At 43.9% G+C, this 20,467-nt stretch overlaps 1 protein-coding gene across 3 annotated transcripts in view; it reads left to right on the forward strand.

Annotated features, from left to right (window-relative positions):
- Nucleotides 1–20,467, forward strand: part of acot7 (acyl-CoA thioesterase 7) — a 281,598-nt gene that overhangs the window by 223,288 nt on the left and 37,843 nt on the right. For all 3 annotated transcript variants that reach the window (XM_080214973.1, XM_080214974.1, XM_080214972.1), the window contains one exon: nucleotides 19,763–19,947. In XM_080214973.1, the coding sequence (XP_080071099.1) occupies nucleotides 19,763–19,947 (185 nt within the window). The remainder of the gene's footprint in view (nucleotides 1–19,762; nucleotides 19,948–20,467) is intronic.

Here is a 20,467-nt window from a genome sequence, read left to right on the forward strand (position 1 = left end):
AGCACTGCTGCCTCACAGCGCCAAGGACCTGAGTTCAATTCCTGGCTTGGGTCATTGTCTGTTGGAGTCAAAAGTTCTCCCTGCGTCTGCGTGGATTTCCTCCAGGTACTCTGGTTTCCTCCTACATTTTGAAAGACACGTTGGTTAGGGTGCATTGGCCAGTAACTTCATTGCAGTGATAATGTAAGCCTACTTGCGACACTACTGAAGAAACTTAAACTTTAGATATAAAAGATCCCATGATATTATTAAAACAAATGAGTAGGAGTACTTTGGCCAACATTCACCCATCCACCAGTAGCATCATAAAATAGTGATCTAGTTATTCGTCAGCTTGCAGTTTGGGAGATGTTACTCCACACACATTAACTGCTGCTATTGCCAACGTAACAGCTTCTGCTGAACTTCAAGAATAAATAATTGACATTGAAACTGGCAGTGACTTGATGGGCCAAATGGCTGTCACTTATGCTGCAATGATTGTAAAATTCTGTGACACACTTTGCAACATCCTGAGGCCATGTTAAGGGACCATGTGAATGTAAATAGCTTCTTTTTGAAAACTGGGACCAAATTATCTTTCATCACACCCTCTGGTATCAGCCTGTATCTAATGACCTTCGTAACGTTTCATTAACACCCATTCCATGCTTCTCCCTGACCCTTTTCTGCTTCGGTACTCTAATGTTTTCTGTCTGCACTGGAATTTGATGAAACATCAAAATCCTGTGTTTCTTACAGGATAGTTCCATTATACATTTTGCCACAGGCATTCCTTTTGCACTGAAATACCCCAGAGGCGGTTTGTGCTTTAGCAAGTGGAGTGGGACCACCTCAATGAGGTAAGCGTCACTTCAACATCACGTGAACTGAAATGTAACTGTAGTTAGTGAAGAATGAAGTTTAATATATCTGTCGTTACCCAGTGCATTTCACTGCCCAACAACCTTTGAAACTTCAGCCAAAATTCTGTAGCCCTGTCCTCTGTTGGAATTGCTTTTTAAGTTTATTTATTTATTAGTGTCACAAGTAGGCTTACATTAACACTGCAATGAAGTTACTGTGAAAATCCCTTAGCCACCACACTCTAGTGCCTGTTCAGGTACATTGAGGGAGAATTTACCATGGCCAATGCACCTAACCAGCACATCTTTCAGACTGTGGAAGGCAACCGGAGCACCCAGAAGAAACCCACGCAGACACGGGGAGAAAGTACAGACTTGGCATGGACAGTGACCCAAGCTGGGGATCGAACCCAGTCCCCGGCACTGTGAGGCAGGAGTGCTAACCACTGTATCACCCTGAACAAGATGGAAAATTTGAAGGACCAGCGCAAGGTCCTTTGACTTTGAGGGGGAATTTGTTGCAGGAACCAGAAAATCCCACCATCAGTTTCAAAGGTTTTTATGTTTGGCAAAGTCAGCTCCCTTGTCAGGCTTGGCCAGTATTAACCAGTTGTACTCATCCATTTTTGCTGTCTGGAGAGCAAAGCAGAGCTACCAGTATAACTTAAACCTGCTGGCTACACATCAAACTCCTACAAATAGCATGACTACTTTTAATGACTATTTAATTGCTCACCATTGATTCCTCCACAAATTAGGTTGTATAGCCTGCAGTTAAGATTGCAATCAACGTTCACTAAAATCAGAACTATTGGGGAAAATTGCTATGAACTGCTGCTACGCTTTGTTCCAGATTCATTGAATACAGTGACTTAGTGATTGCTGGATTTCAAATGCTGCACCTGCCAAATTTAACACCATCTTGAAAGGATAATATTTGCTCAGTGAGTACATTTTGCAGGATACTGCTCCTGGTGCTGATATAATCCACTCCAGAATTCTCTGTGATCCATTTGAATCCATTTGTAAACTGGGAGAACATAATTTTCTAATGTTCCCAGCAAGTAAGGCTGTGGAACTTGAACCTTGCCACACCAAATTCATCCATGTGTGGACACCCTTCCTGATCTACCTTTTAACCTTCTGCACCCAGGAAGAGTTAATCATCATCACCATCGTCATCACCATCAACCAGGACAAGGACGTCATGTTTCTCCAGTAGTGAGACAAAGCTCTTGCTGGTCTGAGTGCCCGTGTATAGAAATGGGATGATGTCGATGAAGACTTTCATAAGGCCAAAGGAAGTCCTGACAGCTCTGGGTAATGATTTCCCTCTTTTCATAGAATCATTGAACCCGGAAAGATGCCCCTCCTGCCTTTCCAGGCCCTCTGGAAGTGCAGTCCAGTTACCCCTCCCTCTGTTTTTTTTTCTCTTTTCAAAATTTGAAAATTGCTGTGGAATTTCCTTCCTCCACCTGTTCAGCCAATTCATTCCAGATCACAGCAACTCCCTATGTTTAAAAAAAAGCACTTCATCTCCTCCCTGTTCAGTTGTCCTAGATCTTTGTCCTGTGGTTACTGACCCTCCAGCCAGTGGAAAATGACTCTCCGTCTTTGTTCAATTAAACTTCTTCTGAATCTTGAGCACCTCTTTTCAATGTCTGTCTCTCTGTGTCTCTCTTCTCCCTCTACCACTCCCCACCCCCGCACCCTCCCCCCACCCCCGCCACCACACACACACACACACACACACACACACACACACACAAACACACAAGCTTCTCTGCTATAAGAAGAACAAACCCAGTATCCTTATTGGGGAGGCAGTAGCCTAGTGGTATTATCGCTGGACCATTAATCCAGTAGTCAACTAATGTCTGGGTTCAAATCCCACCATAACAGATAGTGGAATTAATTAAAAATATGTGGAATTAAGATATTAAGAAATATCTGGAATGAAGAATCTACTGATGACCATGAAACCATTGTTGATCGTTGGAAAAACCCATCTGGTTCACTAATGTCCTTTAGGGAAGGAAATCTGTCATCCTTTTCCAGTCTGGTCTACATGTTACTCCAGAGCCACACCAGTGTGGTTGACTCTCAATTGCCCTTGAGCAACTAGGGATGGGCAATAAATGGTGGCCAGCCAGCGATGCTTATATCCATGAATGAATAAAAAAATTTTTTCACATAACTGAAACTTCTCATCCATTTCTACAGATTGTTCCAAATTCAGAGCAATTTCTGCTTCCCTCCCTTTTTCACAGAGCCACACTGTCTCTTGCTGAAGTAATTGCACATCAAACTTTGTTCCTGGACCCTGTAGCATTTCCTGCTTGTTAACTTGCATCTGCTCTTGAGACCTTCTGCATATTTTAGGTCAAGTCAACTCTTTCAGTAACTAGGTATGATGATTCTGAATATACTTTTGCACCCTTGTTGGGGAGAAATAAATCAGAACTAAAATACAACAATAAATAGATACGAGCACACATACACACATCTGCACTTTCACTAACAAGCTCAGTACGGAAGCTGTTTATTATGATTCCATTGCTCTCAGTGTAACAAAAAATCATTATTCAAGTGATTCATGGAAAAACTAAGAACTTCTGTCATGGAAAATTATAGGTGATAAGATCCAAGTACTCGATTTGCAGGGAGTACAAAATTATTCTCAATTAACCATATTATTTCCTCTAATCTGTCACGTACTGCATGTTGTGTCATTTCCTGAGCAGTAGCTATGACCAGGGCTTGACTTCCAGCATTTTTTAAGTACAGACTGCCTGTTGAAGCAAAATTTAAATGTAAGGTTCAACCCTTGTAACATAAGGACTGATTTTCCCCAATCGGGGAACTCATAACACTGATCAGAGCCTCTTGGAAGAATTGTTTGGAAATGTGCAGATTTCAAATCCCTGATTTTCCTTTAAATTAACAGGAAAATTCAGAAGAGAGAGTGGTGGTCCTTGCAATTTCCTAAGGTATGCTCCCTCAGCACACAATCCCACAACCTCATTGAGGATTTGGCTCATTTTGGCACTGTCTGCTTCCAGATTTATCTACGTCATTCCTCCCCTCCTCTTCTCAAAATGTTAGCCTGGATTTCACGATGATAATGATGACTGCTATTACCCTGCTGACATTGACTGCAACATCAAAAGTCTGCACATATTCAGCATCACGGGGAAGTATAGACTTTTTTTATTCCTTCACGAAACGTGGATACTGCTGGCTAGGCCAGCATTTAATCATGGAATCACAGAGATATATGGCATGGAAACAGATCCCTTGGCCCAACTCGCCCATGCCAAGCAGCTTTCTTAAATTGGACGAGCCCCATTTGCCTGCATTTAGCCCTCCTTCCTATAGCAGGGCAACCAGAATGGTACGCAGTACTCTAAATGTGGCCGTACCAATGTCTTTGCAGTAGTTGGAAGGAAAATGTGACAAAAAAGAAGGAACGCAAAAGCCACTGTCTCCACTATACCGTTCTCCTAAAAGGCAACCTAGCTCACTGCTTACTCCAAAATATCGTAAGAAATTTGAATAGTAGGTCATTCAGTCCCTTGAACCTGGATCCAAGTGAATTATGACAACAAAAAAACTTTAAAAACCACTGGTGCCAGCATAATTCCTCAACAGTTTCCAGCTCATTGGCGTGCTCTCAGTTGTGGATAGTGAATAATGTACTCCAAACAGAATTATCCAGTAGTTTAATTGTCGTTGAGAAGATGATGCATTCCATGTTGTGAGGATAGATGATTTTTTTTAGTCTTTTTTGGAAAAGTTGTGCTATTCTATAAAGAAGACAGTGTGTCTATGTAAATGATTTAATTGAACTGGGGAATGGTTAATAGAGACAACTTGCCTTTGAGAGTTGAGATAAAAGAGGTAAAGATGCTAAATGCATACATCCATAATCAGAGACCATGGTGAAGCAGATTTATAAGTAAATAAGGTGGGTTTAGAAATTTGCAGTAGGAGATAGGAAGGGACTTGACTTTTCAGCTGTTAAATTTCAAAGGCAGGGGGACTTTTACAACTTACAAAGGTTTCATAAGTAAACAAAGATTATTCAATTTTCTGGAAAGACTATAAGAAGACATGAAAGTTTTTTATATTTTGGAAATGTTGGGCAGACTTTTACTGGCATGTCCACTTGAACTCGCACGATCCTGCCTGAGACCAACTGAGAATGCCATTCTTTGAACCTTGCCAGTCCGTGGAATCTAGGTAGGCGTGCCAGTAAAATTCCAGCCACTGAGTTTGAAGAGATGCTGAGGATAATGGACTCAGGTGAAAGGGAAAAGTAATATTTAAGGAAGAATGTTAATATTGGCTGTGTGGGCAAGATACTCTTAGACCAGGTCTGTGTTGGGAGATGGTGCAGAATCCGAAGCAGCGTGTCCAGAAATCAGGAAAGTATTTGTTTTAGGAAACAGTCTTGTTTCAAAATTTTCTTGGATTTCCACAGCAGGGTGGAAAAGTTTGAGAAGTAGTGGAGCATAGCTTTACTGAAGTGATAGCAGTTTTGCCTCAGATAATATTACTGGATTTTTAGAGTTAAAAATCTATAAGGGAGTGTTGCCAAGAGGTGCTTACTTGTCATAGAATTATATAGTCATACAGCACAGAAATAAGCCGTTTAGCCCACCATGTCTGTGCCTACCATCAAATACCAATCGATACTAATACCTTTTATCAGCACTTGAACCGTAGCCTATTTGCCTTGGTGATTTAAGTGGCTCACTCAGTTGCTTCTTAAATGTTGTGAGAGTACTTGCCTCCACCACAATCTTAGGCAGCACGTTCCATATGTGCGTTCTGTTTTTGTGACCAAGTGTGTCCTTTTGGGGATGTTTTGTAGGACTACCTTAACTATGCAACTTTAATCTTGTGTGATTAAGTTTTCTTTTCTTTTTGTTAATAAATCTTTTAATTTTTAAAACCCCAAAAGTGTTACTGGAATTCTGAGTCTCTAGGATCAGTAAGTTTCTCCTCATTTTCAGTTTACAGAAAAAAGTTATGATCTGTAATCAGGCGCTTGTTAGGGTGCAGAAGGAGGGCATCTGGACCATCATGTTTGTGCTGGCTCTCCGGATAAGCATTATAACATAGTGTCATTCCCTTGCCTTTTCCCCTGCACATTTTTTCTATTCAAGTAATAATCTAATGCATACTTGAATGCCTCGATTGAACCTGCCTCCATCAGCCTTCTGGACAGTGCATTCCAGACCCCAACCACTCATAATATAAAAAAGATTTTTCTCACTTAAAAAAATCCGTGCACTCTCATTCTCGATCCTTTCTTGAGCAGAAAGTTTTCCCCAGCTACATTTTTCTGTCAGGATTTTGAACATCTCTATAAAATCTTCTCTTGGCTTTTTTCTCTCCAAGGGGCGCAGTCCCAACCTGTCTAATCTATCCTTATAACTGAAGTTTTTTAACCCTGGAACTATTCATGTTAACCTCTTTGGCACTCTGTCCACTGTATTCACACCCTTTCCATAGTATGGCGCCCAGAACTGCACACATTGGGTGGAATTTTCCAGCCCCACTCGCCCCAAAATCCCATTTGAGGTCAATGGACCGTTCCGTGGTCCGCCCCTCGCCCATTCCGATCCCCATGCCAGGCGTGACAGTAAAATTCACCCCAATATTCCGGCTGAGGTTTTGTGTAGGTTCAGCATAATTTCTTTGCTTTTGTGCTCTATGCCCCTATTAATAAAGCCCGGAATACTATATGCTTTACTGACTTCGATCTTCACCTGTCCTGCCACCTCAGTGATCTTCAACGACAATACAAGTTTCATAAGAACATAAGAACATAAGAAATAGGAGCAGGAGTAGGCCATCTAGCCCTTCGAGCCTGCCCCGCCATTCAATAAGATCATGGCTGATCTGTTGTGGCTCAGTTTCACTTTCCCGCCCTCTCCCCATAACCCTTAATCCCCTCTCTTATCAAGAACCCATCAACCCGCTTCTTAAAAATATTTAGCGAGGCAGCCTCCACCACTTCAACGGGCAGAGAATTCCAGAGATTCACCACCCTTTGAGTGAAGAAGTTCCTCCTCAACTCCGTTCTAAACCGCCTCCCCTTTATCTTGAGGCTGTGCCCCCTAGTCCTACTGTCTTTTTTGAGCGGGAAGAGTCTCTCCACCTCTATCCTATCCATCCCATTCATCATCTTATACGTCTCAATGAGATCTCCCCTCATTCTTCTAAACTCTAACGAGTACAAGCCTAGTTTATTCAGCCTCTCCTCATAGCTCAATCCCCTCAACTCCGGTATCAGCCTAGTAAACCTCCTCTGCACTCCCTCCAGGGCCAAAATATCCTTGCGCAGGTGCGGCGCCCAAAACTGCACACAGTACTCCAGCTGCGGCCTCACCAATGCCCTATACAGCTGCAGCAAGACCTCCCTACTTTTATATTCAATCCCCCTCGCTATGAAGGCCAGCATCCCATTCGCCTTCCTGACCACCTGCTGCACCTGCAAGCTGGGTTTTTGCGACTCATGCACAAGGACCCCGAGGTCCCTCTGCACCGTCGCCTGCTGCAGTTTTTCGCCACGTAAGTAATAGTCCTTCCTACCATTCTTCCTACCAAAGTGGACCACCTCACACTTGCCAACATTAAATTCCATTTGCCATTTCCTGGCCCATTCGCCCAGCCTATCTAGATCCTTCTGCAGACTCTCCACACCCTCCGCCCAATTTGCCTTTCCCCCAATCTTGGTGTCATCAGCAAATTTCGACACCCTGCACTCGGTTCCCTCCTCTAGATCATCTATATAAATGGTAAATAGCTGAGGCCCCAGCACCGACCCCTGGGGCACCCCACTAGTCACCAACCGCCAATCCGAATAGCACCCATTGACCCCCACTCTCTGCCTCCTATTTGACAACCAATCCTCTATCCACACTAACACCCTACCCCCAACTCCATGTCCCCTGACCTTCTGCAATAACCTCTTGTGAGGTACCTTGTCAAACGCCTTCTGAAAATCCAGAAAGACCACATCCACCGGCTCTCCTCTATCCACTGCCCTAGACACATCCTCATAGAACTCCAGTAAATTTGTCAGACACGACTTCCCTTTAATGAAACCGTGTTGCGTCCGCCCTATCAAGCAATTCCCTTCAAGATGCCTCGCAATTTCCTCCTTAATGACGGATTCTAACATTTTACCTACCACAGACGTTAAACTAACCGGCCTATAATTCCCCGCCTTTTGCCTGGCACCCTTCTTAAACAACGGCGTAACATTAGCCGTTTTCCAATCTTCCGGCACTTCCCCGGAATCCAGCGACGTCTGGAAAATAACCACCAAGGCATCCACTATAACCTCCGCCATTTCTTTCAGAACCCTCGGATGCATTCCATCCGGTCCTGGGGACTTGTCCACAATCAGCCCCTCCAGTCTGTCGAGCACCACCTCTCTAGTAACAGTAATGTCATTAAGACCCTCCATTCCTACCACCTTTCCATCGCTAACACCCGGCAAATTATTCACGTCCTCCTCCGTGAAGACAGAAACAAAAAAGTTATTCAAGACCTTAGCCATATCCCCATCCCCTACCACTAGCTCCCCTATCTCATCCTCTAAAGGACCAACGTTCACCCTAGCCAGCCTCTTCCTTTTTATATATTTATAAAAACTCTTGCTATCCTTTTTTATATTAAGTGCTAGCCCAGCCTCATAGCTTCTCCTACCCTCCTTTATCAACTTCTTTGTCAATCTTTGTTGACATTTAAACCTTTCCCAATCCTCTTCTCGCCCACTGCTCTTAGCTACTCTAAATTCCTCCGCTTTTAATTTAACACTTTCCTTCACCTCCTTCGTTATCCACGGCTTATTACCTCTCTTCCTACTGTCCTTTTTAACCATCGGAATAAATTTCTGCTGAGCACCAAGAAAGATCTCCTTAAAGATCCTCCACTGCTCCTCAGCAGACCTACCTTCCAACGCGCTCCCCCAGTCCACATTTGCCAATTCTTCTCTCATCCTACCATACTCCCCTCTATTCAAACAAAGGACGCGTGTCCGGGAACCCACTTTCTCCTCCTCCATCTGCACCAGAAACTCCACCATACAATGATCACTCTCTCCAAGAGGATCCTTCACCGCAAGGTCCCTAATTCTACCCGACTCATTACATAGCACCAGATCCAAGATAGCTCGCTCCCTCGTCGGCTCCAACACACACTGTTCAAGGAAATTATCCCGGCAGCATTCCAAGAACTCCTCCTCGAGCCCACCTCGTCCAACATGGGTCGACCAATCAATATGCAGATTGAAATCTCCCATAACTACTGCCGTCCCATTCCTGCACGCCGCACTTATTTGCGTGTTAACAGCCCGCCCCACCTCCAGATCATTATTCGGGGGCCTATAGACGACACCCACCAGCGTCTTCCTCCCTTTGCTGTTCCTAATCTCCACCCACAACGATTCCACGTTCTGCTCTTTGGCTCCGATATCATCCCTTGCTACCACCTTGATACTATCCTTAATCAGCAGAGCTACGCCACCCCCTCTTTCCTCCTGCCTATCCTTCCTAAACACTTGATAGCCCTGTACATTCATCTCCCAGTCCCTGTCACCTTGCAGCCACGTCTCTGTAATGGCCACCAGATCGTATCCATTTGTGTCGATCTGCGCCACCAGCTCATCCACTTTATTCCGAATGCTTCGTGCATTCAGATAAAGCGCTTTCATCCCAGCCTTCACCTGGACCCTATTTGCCGTAACGCCACCAATTGGGACATCCTCGGCCTCTTCCCTTACTTGTACCCTATCCTTAACTTTAGACCTCGTAGCGTCACCTACCCTCGCACCCTCCCCCCCCCTAATTAGTTTAAAGCCCTGTCTACAGTCCTCTTTACTCGATTTGCCAACACTCTGGTCCCAGCACGATTCAGACCAACCCCATCCCGCCCGAACAAGTCCCACCTACCCCAATACTGGTGCCAATGCCCCATAAATTCAAACCCATTCCTCCCACACCAATCCCTGAGCCACCCATTCACTTCCTTTATCCTGTCAACCCTACGCCCGTCTGCACTCAGTTCAGGCAGTAGCCCAGAGACGACCACCTTGTCGGTTCTACTTTTTAATTCCATTCCCAGCTTCTCATACTCCCTCCCCAGATCCTCAGTCCGCACTTTGCCTACGTCGCCGGCACCCACATGTACTACAACGACCGGGTTCTCACCCTCCCACTCCAGGTTCCTCTGCAGCCCAGCTGCGACATCCTGTACCCGAGCACCAGGCAGACAACACACCCTTCTGTGCACTTCGTCATTGTGACAAAGGACAGTGTCAATACTCTTCACCCCACTATCTCCAATCACTACTATGTTCCTTTTCCCCTTCTCTTTGCCTATGTCCTGCTGCATCACTGTACCGTGTGCAGTTTGCTCACCGACCTCACCTGCCTCGTCCTCTTCCAGACTGGAAGCAAGAACCTCAAACCTGTTATGCAGATTAAGAGGCTGAGGCCTCCGCTCCTCACCCCTCTTCCTCCTCCTCCCAGCAGCCCCCTTTTGTCCCTGACCCTTAGATTTAGCCAGTCTAGGGGCACCCTCTCTCCCCCTGATGAGCCTCAGTGTCTGTAGCTCAGAGGCCAGCTCATCCACCTTGAGCTGGAGCTCCTCCAGCAACCTGCACTTACTGCAGACATGGTCACTGGGAAGGACCCTGGGGTCCGCCAGTTCCCACATCATACAGAAACCACACATCACATGCCCCTCCATTATTCACTGTAATTTTTTATGGGGAAAAAATTTTTTTCCTTGTTTCTTGCTGTAGTAGTTTTGAAAAAATTTTTTTTCCTTGTTTTTTTTTCAAACAAACTCACCTGGCCTTTTTCCTTCCAGCCCTTTTTGATATTAAGCCCTGTTAACTCACTCTGCTTCCCACTCACTCCGCTGCCCGCTCAGACGCTGCCCGCTGTCTACACCAGGCCTCCTTTTAAACCTGGCGCTGATTTAAAGCAGGCTGGTCCACAAATGCCTTTTCACCACACCCTCAGAATTCTTAAAGCAGTAAATACAATAAATAAATGCTTTAAACAGTTCTACAAAGAGTAAAGTGCTTTGAACTTATTTTAAACAGGTTTTTAACAGGTAAAATCTTAGCTCTCTCTCTCTCAGCTCCAGCAAACAATCCCTCTGTGGCGTCACTTGCTTCACAAATATCATCTGCTGTGGTTGTAGCAATGTGGTGTGGAAATATCACAGTGCTGTTAGAAAAGGAATTCCAGGATTTTGACTCAGCAACAGTGAAGGAACAGTGATATAATTCCTAGTCAGGATAATGTGTCATTTATATGGAACCTGCAGATCATGATGTTCCCTTCTAGGACTCTTAGATGGTAATGCTTGTAAGTTTGGAAGGTGCTTATCAAATTGTTGCCATTGATTCTGTACTCGTCTGGAAGATATACTGCAGAGATTCCCTAGAACACAATTCCTGAGCATTTAGTGAAATAATAAAAAAAAGCTATGCTTTTTTTTGCTGTAAAAGCCCTTGAAAAAGTTATATCTTGTTAAAAAAAGTGTAACCTGATTTTTAACAGTAGGCTAAGTTCATAATTACTACTGAATCTCCTCACCGACCCTGAAATACTAACTTTATAGATGCGGAATGTTAAATTTATTTATTATAATAAAGCCACATGATTTTATGATAAAGTCACATGAAATTAAAATTCTTAAAACTGTTTATTTACAATATTTTAGCTTCTATCTTAATCCAATTATTTATTTTGCTATCTGAAAAACTAAAGTGAAAATGGAAGATAGTCAGAATTTACAGTTTACTGGTTTGCTATCTGTACAAATACTTGGAAGTGATTGGATGCTTATCCTGCTTGCTGACATCACTGGTGCTGCATGCCTGGAGATCTCTTGACTTGGCACCAGATTTAAACTGCCTTCGGGAGAGGGGAAAACCATGCCACAAACATTGCTAGGCAGCACAGTGGTTAGAACTGCTGTCTCACAGCACCAGGACCCAGGTTCAATTCTTCAGGTCACTGTCTGTGTGGAATTTGTACATTCTTCCCGGGTCAGTGTGGGTTTCCTCCGGGTGCTCCAGTTTCCTCCTACGGTCCAAAGATGTGCGGGTTATATTGATTGGCCATGCTAAATTGCCACTTGGTGTCAGGGTAAATACATGGGCCTGGGTGGGATTGTTGTCAGTGCATGCTGGATGGACTGAATGGCCTCCTTCAGCACTGTAGAGATTGTATGATTCTGTCTCTGTGCTCAGTGTTTCTTGAGGTCAGCAGTGAACACCTGCTTTTCTTCACGTAAAATCCAGGCCGGAGACTCTTGCTAAAGTTCTGCTCCACACTTGCACATGAAATATCATTTTGGTTTTGGATGACTGTGAAACAGGTGAGATCAGCATAGCTTCCTATTATACATCTCTCCCAGTGTTTTCCGTTTAATTTTCAATGCCAATATTCATGAGCAGAATTGTGGAGGGCGCCTGTCAGGAACTGTACCCAGGAGTAGCTGCACCTCCATCAAGAAAATAATATAAATACCCTACGAAAAATTGCAAGTCCCAACTCTTGAGTTTTCCATACCTCAACCAATTTAGGATGGGTGTTACTGGTGATTCCTACAGCATCACGTTTGTTCTTTTCAGTTGTCATGCTGACTGAGGAGTGTTAATTAGAAAATCTATCACTATGGATAAAAGGCTGCATTTCCTTTTCACCTTTTATTGGTGTTAACTTAATTTCAGTGCCAGATTTGATGGATACACCGTTGCGGAAACCTGAGCGAATCGGAAATGAAAGGCTCACTGCCAGTCGCGGGATCAGCTCAGTGACAGTGTAGCGCTGCCTCTGAGCTTTGCTCACTTTCAGTCAGTTGCTAGCTCTCACGATTTGATTTGTTACTGTGACATGTATTAACACAGTGAAAAGTATTTTTTTGTGTGCTCTCCAGGCAAAGCATACTGTTCATAGAGAAGGAAACGACGAGTGCAGAATATAGTGTTACAGCCATAGCTAGGGTGTAGAGAAAGATCAACTTAGTGCGAGGTAGGTCCATTCAAAAGTCTGATGGCAGCAGGGAAGGTAAGTTATTGAATTGAAGCATACTGGGAGTGGGGCCCGGTGAAGGGGTGATCAGGAGGGGACCCGCTGCAACTCTGCACTTGGGCATCGGGACAGGGAGGAGGAGTACAATCAGGACCAGTCATTGAGATGGGGTGATTCAGGGCTGGCCATTAAGGTGAGGGAGTTGGGGCTGGCCATTGGGGATGGGGGGTGCAGTTTGGAGGGGAGGGGGTGGGGGGGGGGGGGCGGTGTTGCAGTGTCAGGGCTGACATCGGGGCTGGCCTGGTGAGGTACGGGAGGCCAGCAATCAAAGGGATTGTGGAGCTGGCCAGCGATTGGAGGCCAGCAACCAGGAAGCCAGCAATGGGAACCACTGCACATGCACCGATTTCCGCACTGACAGATCGCCGCATGCACAGTGGCCCGCTCAGCAATATGCTGCCTGCCTCTCGGGCAGTAATAGGCCACACCGCCCACTTACCAAAGTGAATCATTGCACAGAGTGACGGCGATTCGTTCTGGTAAGTATGCCCAAAAACCAGGCGGGAAAACAGGAGTATATAGTAAGTACATTGGGCGCTTAGTTTTTTTCTGGGGAGAATCCTGGCCACAGTCTTTTGAGCCAGGGCTACATTCTGGGATCTTCCCATCCAGTTATTACATCAACTAGGATCATAACATCTTCCTCTCTGTAACATTGGCAATGTTTTTGTTTGATGATAGATAGTTCATAGCTTGATGACCTATGACCTGTGACCTTTGCGGAAGTGTAATAGATGTTTTGGTCACCGGACGTAAATAACTTGGAAAGGACACTTTAACGGTGGGACCAATGTAGCAAATTGGAGCAATCCTCAGCTCTGCTTGGTTCACTGTTCCTTTCGAAGCTGCATTAGCATGAATTCTGCATTACAATTCTTGATCAGTTCATCCGGTTTGGTATGAAATTATCCTTCCAGCCGGTTCCCATGTGGCTGCTGCTTCATTGACTGGTTTGCATCATTAGGAATTTTATTGACTGTTGTCTCGAGGCTTTGTCAAATTCTGAAAATCCTGGTACTGGGAGTTTGCACAATGCCAGCAAACCAGGCTGCAGTTGTATGGCTCATCGGCTTAGCAACTGATTTCTGTGATTCACCAGCATCATGTGGGTGCATGCAACTCTCTAATGTTATTGAATTATTCAAGTTATTTGAGAATTCTGTCAACCAAAAGAACAAGAATTTAAGCTGAAAAGAGGTAGATTTAACTGGGATGCACTGCATCATTGGAAGGCTTACTGACTTATTGAAACTAACGATTGAGGGAGTTGTAGAGGCAAGACACTTAAATATCTGCAAGGCAGAATTGGACAAATATCTTGAAGGGAAGTACATGATTGGTTACAACAGTCAGGTCCAATCCTTTGCTCACCTAATAGTCACATCAAGGGTCATCAAATAACAGCAAGTCCTGGCTGATTTCCCCCATCCCACCTGTATAGAGTCTTGATCTATTGTCTGCATCTCTCGACAGATCAGCAAACACTGACCGGGGAATTGAACCTTTCTGAACTTTTTTGGTCAACAGCCGACCAGACAATTTTCTTGATAAAATATATATTTTAACCATAATACTTTAATCACTCACCTTCCGGGAGCAAAGGCGGCTGGACCTGTGAGGACATACTGTACTGAGAAGGAGATAAATAGCGAGCCAAGTCCCTTGAGGATGAGAATGGGGAGTTAGTGGGGAACTCAGAAATGGCAGAGATGCTAAATTAATATTTTGCCTCAGTTTTCAAGATGGAAGACATTAATACCATCCCAACAGTAACAAGTAATACAGAGGAAATGGAAAGGGAGGAACTGAGAGCAATCATCATCAGCAGGGAAATAGTACTCAACAAACTATTGGGATTAAAGGCAGACATGTTCCCATGGCCTGATGGCCTACATCCTAGGATATTAAAGGAAGTGGCAGCAGGATCCATTGGTTATAATATTCCAAAATTCCCTGGATGTGGGAAAAAGGATTCAGTGGATTGGAAAAATGCTAATGTAATGCCCTTATTCAAAAAGTAAGGGAGGCAGAAAGTAGGAAACTAAAGACCTGTTAGTTTAATGTCTAACATGGGATTTAATGGGATTGAGAGTTATAGATAGGCCTGGTAGGTATGGATATGATCGGCGCAACTTGTGGGCCGAAGGGCCTGTTTGTGCTGTAGTGTTCTATGTTCTATTGAGAAATTGTTAGAAGTAAGGAAGTAATAACAGGACATTTGAAAAGTCAAAACACAAGCCATCAGAGTCAGCTTGGTTTAATGAAGGGTAAATTGTGTTTGACTAATTTGCTAGAGTTCTTCGAAGATGTAACAAGCCAAGTGGATAATGGGGATCCTGTAGATGTAGATGTATCTCAATTTCAGGAAGGAGTGACATGGTACTTCACAGAAGGTTAATACACAAGGTAAGATCACATGAGGTTAGGGGTATTTCATTAGCTTATGTAGAAGACTAGTTAACTGACAGAAGGCAGAGAGTCAGGATAAATTGGTCCTTTTTCTGTTTGGCAAGATGTAACTAGTGGTGTTCCACAGGGTACTGTCCTTGGGCCCCACTATTTACAATCTATATTAATGACTTGGATACAGGGATAGAAGATGCCACAGCCACATCTGCAGATGACACTAATATAGGTGAGATAGCAAATTGCAGTGAGGAAATAAGAAATGTATGAATGGATGTTGATAGGTTAAGTGGGCCAAATGAGTTTTGGAGCATTTCTCAGAGATTCTGGGTAAAGACATTTCTTTATTTCCCAAGCTTGGTTCAGCACAGTGAGGGAGGGTGATCCAAAATCCCTCAAAAAGTACTTCACTGTCAGTATTACAACTATACAATTTTCGAAAGTTATTTGCCCACCTTTTTGCTCACCCCAGCCAGGTGTGAGACATTCATTACTGGATATGGATTATTTAAGAACATAAGAACATAAGAAATAGGAGCAGGAGTAGGCCATCTAGCCCTTCGAGCCTGCCCCGCCATTCAGTAAGATCATGGCTGATCTGTCGTGGCTCAGTTCCACTTTCCCGCCCTCTCCCCATAACCCTTAATCCCCTCTCTTATCAAGAACCCATCAACCCGCTTCTTAAAAATATTTAGCGAGGCAGCCTCCACCACTTCAACGGGCAGAGAATTCCAGAGATTCACCACCCTTTGAGTGAAGAAGTTCCTCCTCAACTCCGTTCTAAACCGCCTCCCCTTTATCTTGAGGCTGTGCCCCCTAGTCCTACTGTCTTTTTTGAGCGGGAAGAGTCTCTCCACCTCTATCCTATCCATCCCATTCATCATCTTATACGTCTCAATGAGATCTCCCCTCATTCTTCTAAACTCTAGCGAGTACAAGCCTAGTTTATTCAGCCTCTCCTCATAGCTCAACCCCCTCAACTCCGGTATCAGCCTAGTAAACCTCCTCTGCACTCCCTCCAGGGCCAAAATATCCTTGCGCAGGTGCGGCGCCCAAAACTGCACACAGTACTCCAGCTGCGGCCTCACCAATGCCCTATACAGCTGCAGCAAGACCTCCCTACTTTTATATTCAATCCCCCTCGCTATGAAGGCCAGCATCCCATTCGCCTTCCTGACCACCTGCTGCACCTGCAAGCTGGGTTTTTGCGACTCATGCACAAGGACCCCGAGGTCCCTCTGCACCGTCGCCTGCTGCAGTTTTTCGCCACGTAAGTAATAGTCCTTCCTACCATTCTTCCTACCAAAGTGGACCACCTCACACTTGCCAACATTAAATTCCATTTGCCATTTCCTGGCCCATTCGCCCAGCCTATCTAGATCCTTCTGCAGACTCTCCACACCCTCCGCCCAATTTGCCTTTCCCCCAATCTTGGTGTCATCAGCAAATTTCGACACCCTGCACTCGGTTCCCTCCTCCAGATCATCAATATAAATGGTAAATAGCTGAGGCCCCAGCACCGACCCCTGGGGCACCCCACTAGTCACCAACCGCCAATCCGAATAGCACCCATTGACCCCCACTCTCTGCCTCCTATTTGACAACCAATCCTCTATCCACGCTAACACCCTACCCCCAACTCCATGTCCCCTGACCTTCTGCAATAACCTCTTGTGAGGTACCTTGTCAAATGCCTTCTGAAAATCCAGAAAGACCACATCCACCGGCTCTCCTCTATCCACTGCCCTAGACACATCCTCATAGAACTCCAGTAAATTTTATCCTGACCAATAACATTTACTCCTGGACATCATGGGACTGTGTGATTAGTTCATGAACTTTAAGAGTTTCTCACAGTTTCTCAAGACTTTCCCTTATCTTGTTTAATGTATCGTCTATTACTTTAGTCTATCTGTGAACTCGAAGAACATCTAGAGACGTGGATAAGAATTGCTTCTTTTCTCTGCACTCAGTTGCTGTATTGTTCCAAAGAATGTGGTTCTTTTTACTTGACTATGTCCCATCATGCCTTAGAGCATTATGCTGTTGACCAAGATATATGCTTTTAGAATCATAGATTCTATGGCACGGAGACAGGCCGTTCAGCCCAAACTGTCCATGCCAACCAAAAAGCCCATCTAAGCTAACCCCATTTGACACATTTGGCCTATATCCATCTCAACTTTTCCTATCCATGTATCTTTCCAAATGCCTTTTAAATATTGTCAATGTCCCTGCCTCAACCACTTCCTCCGGCAGCTCATTCCACATATGTATCACCCTCCATGTTAAGACGTTGCTCCTCAGGTTCCCATTTTTTTTTCTCTTCTTAACTTAAACCTTTGCCCTCTAGTTCTCAATTCTCCAACCCTGGAAAAAACAGAGTGCATTCACCCTATCCATGCCTCTCATGATCTTTTATACACTTCTATAAGATTACCCCGCCTACACTCCAAAGAGAAAGGTCCTAGCCTGTCCAATCTCTCCCTATAACTCAACCCTCGAATCCTGGCAACATCCTTGTAAATCTCTTCTGCACTCTCTCCAGTTTAATAATATCTTCGCTATACCAAGGTTACTAAACTGAACACAATATTCCAGGTGTTCTTCTGTTTTAATACAAAATATTTAGAAATACACGTCCAAATTCTCTAACGGTGTTTATGTGTGTGTATGCAAACAGTATCTTTGTGAGATATATTCCAGGCACTTTGTGACTTCACTCTAAATGAATCTGTTCTGATTTGTTAGACTTTTCGTCCCAGGTTATTCTGAACCTCCTCTTACAATGGCAGATGACGTTTAACATGGATAAGTGTGAGGTTATCCATTTTGGTCAGAAAAATAAATAGGCAACCTATTATCTAAATGTAGACAGGCTTTGGGGTGCTTTGATACAGAGGGATCTTGTGCATGAGTCTCAGATAATTAGTCTTCAGGTGTAGCAGGTAATAAGGAAAGCTAAAGAAATAGAGTATAAAAGTAAGAAGGTGTTGCTGCATCTATTGGTGAGACTGCGCCTGGAGTACTGTGTACAGTTTTGTTCCCCTTATTTGAGGAAGAATGTAGTGGCACTAGAGGCAGTTCAGAGGAGGTTCACTAGGTTGATTTCTGAGGTGAGGGGTTTGTCTTATGAAGAGAGATTAAATAGTTTAGGCTTATACTCTCTAGAATTTAGAAAAATGAGATGAGATCTAATTGGGGTATAAGATGATAAAAGGTAGTGACAAAGTAGACATAGAGTGGATGCTTCCTGTTGTGGGGCAACCTAGAACAAGAGGTCATAGTTTAGGATAAGGGGTACCAGAGATAAGGAGAAACTACTTCTCTCAAAGGGTGGCAAGTCTGTCAAATTCACTACCCCAGAGTGCAGTGGATGTCAGGACATTGAGTAAATTTAAGGAGGAGACAGATTTTTAATTAGTAATGGGTTGAAGGGTTATGGAGAATGGGCAGGAAAGTGGAGATGAGGATGAGATGAGATCAGCCATGATTTTGTTGAATGGCGGAGCAGGTTCAAGGGGCTGAATGGTCTTCACCTGTTCCTAGCTCTGCTATTCTTATCTGCTGCCATCTAGAACAGCACTTGCACTTTGTTATTGCAATCAATGAACCATATGATTCAGACTTTCTGTTGTAAACTTGATAAGTGCTGATGTTAATAATCCTAGATTTTCATGTAAAATATTGATAATCTGTTAGGCTATGTCATTTAAAAATCTGTGAAAGCAGCAGATTAAGTTTTTGATGTCCAGAATTGAATCACCTCTGGTACGACTGTAGCTACCCTGGATTTATTATTTAATTTAGTTTTATTGTAAATGATCAAATGTGTAAGGACATCAGAGAGGCAATTTCCCATGAAGTTGGGACAGAGGTCCACAGGCAAGGTTCTTCTCCCGATTGAATACATTGCGTGAAGTGTGTTGTGTTCACAATAAATGGATTTCTATACAAGGAAGCAGAGCACAAGTGTCAGTGTGGCTTAGCGGTGGCACTGTCACCTCTGATTCAATAGGTTGTGTTCAAACATGTAAACCTAGATTGATACTCCGTTGAAGTACAGAGGTTGCTAATTGTCAAGAGGTGCCATTGTTTGGTAGCCCCTCTACCTATTCAAGTTGATGCGAAAGACTTTTAAAAAAGAGCAAGACATTCTCCCAATGTCTTAACTAACTTTCATCCATCAACCTGTATTATGCAAAAGAATCTACCATGAATTGGGCTTGTATTTCAGTATAAAAGTGATTGGCTGCCAATTGCTTTGAAAAATCATGAGGATGCAAAATGCACAATGAATGCAAGTACTCCTTTCACCATCATTTCTTTGATTACAGATGGCAATGGCTTCTTGCTAACTGGAATATCTTCCTTTCACAGGATCTGTAATTACTGTGTCTGGTCGAATGACGTTTACCAGTAATAGATCCATGGAAATTGAAGTTTTTGTGGATGTTGACCATGTACTGGGAAGGCCAAAAGAAAAGGCATCTGCCGTGACTGCATTCTTTACTTATGTTTCCTTGGACAAGGAAGGAAAGGCACTTCCGATCCCTATGTTGAAGGTGAGAGTATGTGTGCAATTGTGTTACCAGCTTTAACCGATGTGCTGGAATTCTATCTCTGCGCGCTAAAAATCAATCCAAGCAAGTTGAGTGTTATTGTCATATTATAAGCACAGGTGATGGATGGCAGTGCTAAAGTATGTTTGTACATTTCCAAAATGGAAGTCAGGTTTCATTCAGTTTAGCCCAGGATGACTGGGGTTCAGTAACTTGCCTTCACTGCCATTTGACCTCAGCAGGAAAAGTGCTTCAATTGGTCACAGAATCTGGGTCAGGGAAGGAGAAGAAACAGCAAGGAAGTCCTCTCCTAGTGACGGCTGCTGGAAAATAGACACCAAGAGAAAGGTTTGCTTTATTCACTAGTTGCAGTGAAATTCTGAACCTGTTTGGAAAGTACCCTCGAAGTGAGGATTATTCTTAACCAGAGTCTCTATCTGGGCTTACAGATAACCACTGGTCATTCAGAAGAGCTATAATCTCACTCAGGTAAAGTACAGAAGGGCACCTGTAACAGTATCCC

The sequence above is a fragment of the Carcharhinus amblyrhynchos genome, chromosome 30 (assembly GCF_965287045.1).
Source record: "Carcharhinus amblyrhynchos chromosome 30, sCarAmb.v2.hapA, whole genome shotgun sequence".
Classification (NCBI taxonomy): domain Eukaryota; kingdom Metazoa; phylum Chordata; class Chondrichthyes; order Carcharhiniformes; family Carcharhinidae; genus Carcharhinus; species Carcharhinus amblyrhynchos.